This window comes from Chiloscyllium plagiosum, unplaced genomic scaffold (assembly GCF_037043375.1).
Source record: "Chiloscyllium plagiosum isolate Xiang-an unplaced genomic scaffold, Cpla_swu_hap1 HiC_scaffold_25, whole genome shotgun sequence".
Classification (NCBI taxonomy): Eukaryota; Metazoa; Chordata; class Chondrichthyes; order Orectolobiformes; family Hemiscylliidae; genus Chiloscyllium; species Chiloscyllium plagiosum.
The window spans coordinates 34,267,837-34,276,052 of NW_028270163.1; the positions used below are offsets into that span (position 1 = coordinate 34,267,837).

At 42.3% G+C, this 8,216-nt stretch overlaps 1 protein-coding gene across 2 annotated transcripts in view; it reads right to left on the bottom strand.

The window, feature by feature from the left end:
• LOC122562137 (ras-related C3 botulinum toxin substrate 3) overlaps positions 1-2,012 on the bottom strand; it is a 39,997-nt gene extending 37,985 nt beyond the window's left edge. The window contains exon 1 of one of the 2 annotated variants that reach the window (XM_043714719.2): positions 1,857-2,012. In XM_043714719.2, coding sequence (XP_043570654.1) covers positions 1,857-1,891 — 35 coding nt within the window. In that variant the 5' untranslated portion in view covers positions 1,892-2,012. Of the gene's footprint in view, positions 1-1,378; positions 1,609-1,856 lie in introns of those variants that run through there. The other variant, XM_043714717.2, reaches the window with a different exon arrangement.
• Positions 2,013-8,216: the final 6,204 nt, after the last annotated feature.

Here is an 8,216-nt window from a genome sequence, read left to right on the forward strand (position 1 = left end):
TCCAAAAATATGCAGTCAACAGTAAGAAAGTTACTTATTTTCTTCAGCAAAAAATGTCACTCTCAATTTAGACATACACTTTTAAAGCAAAAATCCAACCCAACATCACACATTTAAAATTTTAATAGCTTTTGGATTACAAAAAGCCTTCACTACAGCACAGACCTCCAGCTGCAAAAGTTCAATGCCTGTAATTACATCCTTAATTTCACTGCCAAAATTCTGTATCAGCTGGCAAAGGCAGAACCACTGGAAAGCTTTGGGGAGAGGGGAATTAGGGAGACATGTCGTTCACAATCATCAGTTATTTCATCCTTCTCGCTGATATTAATCTCTCATTCCCCAGTTCTTTTCATGGGTTTTTACTTCTGGTTTATTGGTAACACACTGTCTCCCTGTTGTGATGCTTCAAATGAATGTAGAGATCCCATGCCACTGTTCAGAAGCAAGCAGCTTCTCTGTTCAACTGGAAACATACATATAAAAAACTGACAACTTATCCCAGTGCTGATAACTTTTGCACAAAAAGACAGCTGACATATAGTCACTTAACTGTCCACTAAGTAATTTGAGGTGTACAAAGCTTATTCAAGAACAACGTTCTTGTTCACTTCTCTACACATGAACTGTTCCACTTAATGGCTTGGTGAGTTGATGAGATCTGTATGGCAGTTATCCAACCCATGAAATGAATAGTTCAAGGGGAAATTAAATGAGACAATAAATCTGAAAATATGTACACACAATTTGAAATCTTTGAGCAGTAGACTATTGAAAAGGGATCCATTACTTCACAAATGAGTGCTATAAGCACATCTTCAGCTCAAATAAAAATCTGACAGTCACACATATAGTTTGCATACATACCAAGGTTTTATACAGTCGACTACCTCTTATAAAATATCTGGTGTGTTCGACATACCACCACTTCGAGCATCAGTGTTACAAGACAGCAGCATGCATCAAGGCTCCGCATATGTACTGTACATATTCACAATGCCAATTTCTCAGATTGCACAACCAGATTCCACAGTCACATCTATCAAAAACCAAAATCAGCAACTCGATTATAACCATCATCCAGTCCAGACAAGCTGGTTTTACCAGAGTGCCTACCCTGTGTTGAGCCACTATCCCTCTCGCCAGCCATCTTGTAGCACAACTGTAGCTAGTTATTTACTCTATGAAGGGCTGTGCGAACCAAATCACAAATAGATACCAGCCATTGTGCTTCCACCACAGCGCACAGAAACACATGCATTTACACACATTTCAGTTGTCGGGGCTGCGCTCATCTCTTCCACACTCGGTACACGAAAACTTTGCGCTAATCTCTTTCACACTCTCCCTCCCAGGTCATTTAGATCTCAGAAATTACCGAGGGTCCCAGCCGCCTTTCACTCCAGTGGGGTGGGAAAGGTGAATAAACAGCGAGCGGTTCAGGAGAAACGCTGGGGTCTGTGAGGAGGACAGGGAAGAAACCAAGAATTGTCGCTTTGAAAAGGAATGCTCCACACCAGGCTGGGGCTGGGGCAAGTGTCTCGATTGTTCCTCCACCAACACAATCTCGGAAACTCGGTGGGAGAATAACATCTATTTCATATTTTTTAAAAAATATATCGAAGTAGGATGCAAAAAAATCAAAGCGTCGCCTAATGTAACGGATGACACAAAAATCCTAAATGCAATAAAAAAGAAATGCTCCGTTACAACGTGACTTAAATTTAAATAAAAGCAATGATTTTTCTTTATGCCTCGCAGACACAGCCCAGGGGCTTGCAGCAATGTTCATTTTCTTTTGTAATTCCCCCTCCTCCTCTCTCTCTCTCTCAGGTGATGGAGATGAACGGACTTACCCGTCCCCAACAACCACACACTTGATGGCCTGCATCGGGAGAGATTCCTGCAAATATCCCTCAGCACAACAACTTCCACTTGTTTAAAAATACACGGAGGGGGGGAGGGGGATGTGAGGGGAGGGAAGAGGAAGGGGTGGAGAGAAGGAAGGGAGTGTGAGTGAAAGAGACAGAGAGAAAACACACACACAGCCGACTATTTCTCCCTCAGGCTCCGAGGCGGTGAATCTCCGCAAAGAGGAGCCGGTGCGGCTGCGCTCGAGCCCCAGCGCCGAGCACCTTCGGTCATTTCCGTCAGCGGCGGAAACAGCCGAAGGAGAGGAGGGGGCGTGGCCATCGCTTTAACCCGGCACATCTTGGGCTCCTCCCACACTGCAGGCACGTGGGCTTCTCGTTCACTTCACCCCGAGGTCGGCCAGTCAGTTGGTTTCCAATGTAGAATGGTGCCCACAGCACACTTCTTCACACGGCTGGAGAACTCCCTTCTCAGCATCACCTGAGGCGTTAAATCACTGTCAGTCGTCTCGAATGAGAGGCTCATCGTTTGGTGAGACTATGGCAACTTTACATTTTTACTTTTACAACTCCCCATTAACCCCCTCCCCGCCAGCAAACCTACACTGTATTTCGCCCTTGTTCATCTCCATCACCCTACATCCACTCTGCGACACCATATCACCCACTTAGAGTCATAGAAACGGAAACACCCTTTGGTCCAACTCGTCCATTTTGAACAGATATCCTAACCTAATCTAGTCCCATATGCCAGCACTTGGCTCATATCCCTCTAAAACCTTTATATACCAATCCAGATGCCTTTTAAATGTTGTAATTGTACCAGCCTCCACCACTTCCTCTGGCAGCTTATTCCATACACGCATCACCCTCTGTGTGAAAAAGTTGCCCCTTAGGTCCCTCTTAAATCTTTTCCCACTCAACCTAAACCTATGCCCTGTAGTCCTGGACTCCCCCACCTCAGGGAAAAGACCTTCTATTTATCCTATCCATGCCCCTTATGATTTTATAAACCTCTATAATGTCAGCCCACAGCCTCTGACATCCAAGAGAAAACAGCCACAGTCTATTCAGCCTCTCCCTATAGCTCAAATCCTCCAACCATGGCAACATCCATGTAAACCTGTTTTGAACCCTTTCAAGTTTAACAAGATCTTTCTGAAAGGAAGACCAGAATTGCATGCAACATTCCAAAAGTGGCCTAACCAATGTCCAGTACAGTAGCAACATGATGTCTCAACTCCTATATTCAGTGCCCTGACCAGTAAGGGAAAGCATACCAAACACCGTCTTCACTATCCAATCTACCTGTGACTCTCCTTTCAAGGAATTATTACCTGCACTCTAAGATCTCTTTGTTCAGAAACACTCCCCAGGACACTCAAATTCACCCCCACATCCTAACCTATCCACATTCACACCAACAAATACTCCCAACTTAATACCTCCAATCAACCCCACTATCTACTCACCATCATACTACATTCAACCCTCTCGTTCACCCCTAACCCATCACATCTTCAACCAGTGACAATAATCTACACAACCAATCCTCCCCTTCATCTCCTTCCCACCAGGCACTGAACCCCACCAACCATTATCTATAGCCTAAACTCCCACCCAACTACATCCTCAAACCCCCAACACCTACATTCCCACTAACCCCATTCTTCACACCTCTAACCTGACCGAAACCTCACCTCAATAACTCAAACTATCCTTTCATTAGCTAAGTACAGGCCCATTCTCCCATCCTGTCAGGATCAGTTTGCAATAATTTACTTTCTTTCACAATAATAATATTTGTACAAATATTTATACAACCTGAAAACTTGCAGACATTCCCCCAACATATTGGTCATTGATAAATGTGGCAAAAGGTAAAAGGCCCTAACACTGATTACTGTGATACATTACTGAAAATTAGTCTACAAGCAGATCTATTGTGCAAGCCATTGCAAACACTGCCTATGGGTGTTTAAGCAATTATTAATCTGTTTTATCAGGCGAATCTCACTCAGTTTTGGGCACTGCTACTTATGATATAATACAGATTCACCTGAATATCAGGGTTTAAAAGACTAAATTATGTCACCAGGTGAATAAACTTATGGGAAATTTAAGAGGGAATTAACAGATGTTTAAAATTATAAAATGGTCAATACAAATAAGTTATTTCCTCTAGTGAGGAAAATCCTAATCTTAGTGGGACATTCAGGAATAAAATCAGAAGGCACATTTTCACGCATAGGGTTGTGGAAATCTGGATTAGCTGCCTCAAATGCAGGTGATGTTGGGTCAATCAAAATGTTCAAGGCAGATATCAATAGATTTTTATTGGATGACAGTGATGAGGAGGGTGGATCTGAGACACATTAATCGAGTTGAGGAACAGATTACCCAGATCTAATTTAATTGAGGAACACTCTGAAGAGGCTGAATAGCCTACTTATGTTCCTGTGTTCCCACAAATCATCATATCTAAATTATAAAACGTTCCTTGGGAAATAATATGGATATGCATGAATTGTGAATTTGGGGATGTCACACAGAGTCATAACATTGCAGCTGTTGGCTTTGTGTCAGAGATACTCATTCCATGGAATGTTCCCAGGCATTTCAAATCTATTTTACACTTTATGTGCCTATAACACAAGGATTATCAAATCTATGCAGCCAAAAATATTTGACATTTTGTGGCAAGCTCTCTCAACATTATGGAGATTTGAAATGAATCAACATTGGGAGATGTCTAGCTACCGAAGCATGCTGAAATGAAGAATGCAAGAAAAGATAGTGAATTCTTCAGCTATTTTTCTGAATTACAATGCTCTGTAGAATAAAGGAATAGGAAAGTTGTCAGGTATTACACAACTTGAGTTTTGCTGCAGGACAATGGTAAAACTGATCAGCTAACCTCGTTGTATATTGTGCTAAATCATGAATAACATTAAGGCCGTCACATTTGGTCCTGAAATGTGCACAGTCTATGTCAAATAACCCACGAAAAGTAAAGTATCTTAAAGGTTTGGGCAACAGTGAACCAAACTGCCTCACCCTGCTACAATGCAGTAACAACTTGGATAATGATCACTACAAACAGAATGCTGCAGTAAGCCAAAAAGAACTTCTGTCTATCATACAAATGAATAATACATGAATTTCAGTGCAGGTGTGATGTTAGCTATGTAGCTGTGTGTCCAAAGGACTGATGGATCTTATCAAAGTGTGTATCCCTTCAGCAGTTCATAATAAGGAAAGTTCTGACAGCAGATAACCAACCATCCTTGCAAAACTCAGAAGTGTCCAACATAGGTGTGACTCCATGTCATCTGCTATACAATTCTGACCATATGAAGAATTATGCTGACAACCAATTTAGAGTTTGGCAAACTTGTGCGTACTCAAATCTACATAAACTAATATAAAGGGCTTTTTTTCAGACAAAGAAAATAGACATACTCACTGCTTATTTCAATGCAACAAAATAGGTGACAATTATTTTCTGGTTAATTTCTCAGGGCAATGTCTTCACCAGAGTCAACCTGCTGTTTAAAATTTATATAAAGCTTGGCAGTTAACTGTAATTCATCCATTACTCATGCATTATTCATAGCATCACCTCTAGTAATCAAAGTCCACTTGTCAATGATCAAGACTCCCCTATTACACAGTATAAGTGCTGTTTTCAAAAGTGTAAAGAATTTTTATCTTTCAGATAAGACAGGAATTCATTGTTTAATGTATTTGATTATATTCCTTTTCTTATACTTCAGTGGAAATATACTTTAGTAATGAAAAATTATACTTTTTAAAGATTATACCAAAGATTGATTATCCAATGGTGAACTTACTTTTTCCCCAGTAATCCTACATTTTGTTGCCTGGCATCTGGGAGTCTAGACTTGAACACTCTCAACCTTGCTGATGCATTTGACAGCAATGACCTCTCGAACACGCATACATGCCACATGGCACTAACACTGTCTATTTCCATCTCTCGTACATCACTCTAATTTGCTCCTGAATCAACTCAACTGTTTGTGAAACTGTCATCCATTCCTTTGTTATCTCCAAGATAGTCCTGACTAAGCTCCTGTCATCCATAAAGTTTAGCTTATACCAAAACTCTGCAGCCTGTTTCCTAACTACTCTTTTACTCATTCTTCCTCAATGCCCTGCATGAACTCCCAGGAAGCAATGCCTTAGTTTTAAAATTCTCATCCTGTTTTCAGTTCCCTTCATGACTTTACTCCCACTTTGTCCCTGTAATCTCCTGCAGCTCTCAACGTTCAAGGACATTTGTACCTTTCCAATTCTGGCTCCTTGCATATTCCTAATTTTAACTGTTGCACCACTGAGAGGTCACACATTCAACTACCTAACCTCTCCAGTTTCCCATTTTAAGATTTTCAAAATATACTTTACTTGACCAAACACTTGGTCATCATTTTCACTGTTAGATTGGCTGCCCATGTCTGTGCAGGGTCGAGATGTTTTGATGTGCCCAATGGCATCTGTCCCTGGTCCATAAAGATAGACTGTGGTGGTGGAGGAGGGAGGGTGTATATCTTGGGTGACAATGTCATTCCTGACGAAGGGCTTATGCCCGAAATGTTGACTGTGCTGCTTCTCAGATGCTGTCTTACTTGCTGTGCTTTTCCAGCACCACACTTTTTGACTGACACTCCAGCATTTGCAGTCTTCAATTTCTCCTTACACGGGAGTGGGTTAGAAATATAAGTAAATGTTATTAAATCTGATACCTTAGGCCGTCTGCCCACCAACATTTGCTACGTTTTGGCCAGCTGTGCGGTCAGGAGAGTTTATCTCAGGCAATGATGGTGTCAGGAAGGTGCAACACATGAGGGTCAGTGCTGCACAATAGCATGGTGTACATAGTTGCATGGCAGTGTTGTAAACATGACAATGTGGATGACACCAATATTCTCCTGTGAACACCCCATGACCATTCTTAGATGCAAACCCTTCTCAATGAGGGTGCATTTGCAGCCATCCTCCTGGACATTGTGCTATGTCCATGTGCTTCATGATGGAACTAACATCGAGCAGTCCTCTGCCACTGGCTTTTAGCCTTAGTGTAAATGTGTCGCTGAGATGCCCACCATCACTGTCTCTCGCCAGGTTCCCATTCTGCCAATCACAAAGACTTCATATTTCACCAACTCATCACCCAAGCTGAGGTTCAGCGTCTACAACCAATGCCATCATATCTATGACAGCTGTGACCCACTCCTTTGGGCACCGTGACTGGCCAGTTCTAGCCAATAGCTACACACATCCTGAATTTTGTCCCCAATCATGCCAGATCACTCCCCAATGGCCTAGCCCGTATGGAGACTAAAGACTGACCATGACCCATTCCCTGAAGAACAAAGGCACAGAACCTTGTATAAAGCTATCTTCACTGGACACCTGTCTGTGACTGATGTCAGAGACTGTATGGGAGGCTGCCTTAGGTTAACTGTTCTGATTACCCCAGACAGGTGCCCCCAGGGAGTGGAGTATGGTCCACTCCCTAAAGAATGTCACACGTGTCCCATTGCTTGCTGCAGATGCAGAGTTTGCTGAGACATAGTACAGACTAAAGCTTGATGTTGTCCACTGATGTAAGAGAAGATGTAGGTATCCTTGACAGAACCCTACATAAAGGTGGCTATGCTGTGCAGGCTATTGAAATAACACCTCAGCCCGGTATCCCATCACCAAGTCACCCTTTATTTACATGTGATGAGTACTTGACAATGATCATCTCTGTGAACAGGGTGTCTGATATTTCTGTTTTTGTTTGTTTTGTTTCCTTTTTTTCTTGTTTTGTCTCTCCACGCTATTGTCTAACTGCAGTAGTGCTTATTTTTCCCCAGCATCAATGTCGTGTGTGTGCAAGTGTCAGATGCAGTGAAGAACAACAAGTGTGTAAATCTTTATTTATATTCCACCACCAGGAAGAATGGAAACACCCGAATGGCCAGTGACAAGCAGTGCCCTTCTCAACAAAGGGCAATGCTGTGTTATCAAAAAGTTAAAGGGAGGACAGAGATTAAATCAAATTTAGAGATGGAGGGGAAATAAAACACTCCACTCCCTGGGATGCCCCCTTCTCCTTGAAAATCTCAAGAGTGTTGGTGGACATCACAAGCACCTTCTCTAGGGACACCTGGGCTCTGACTAAGGGTTGCTTGATTAGATGTGATTAACAGCCTCAGTCAGGGAACTGATATTATGAGGTCCATCTGCCTGATCTCATTACAACCACTACAGTTATGCGACTGCACCAATTGCCAGTGCATCTCTCCATGTGACTACTGTGATTGCTGGTGTGCT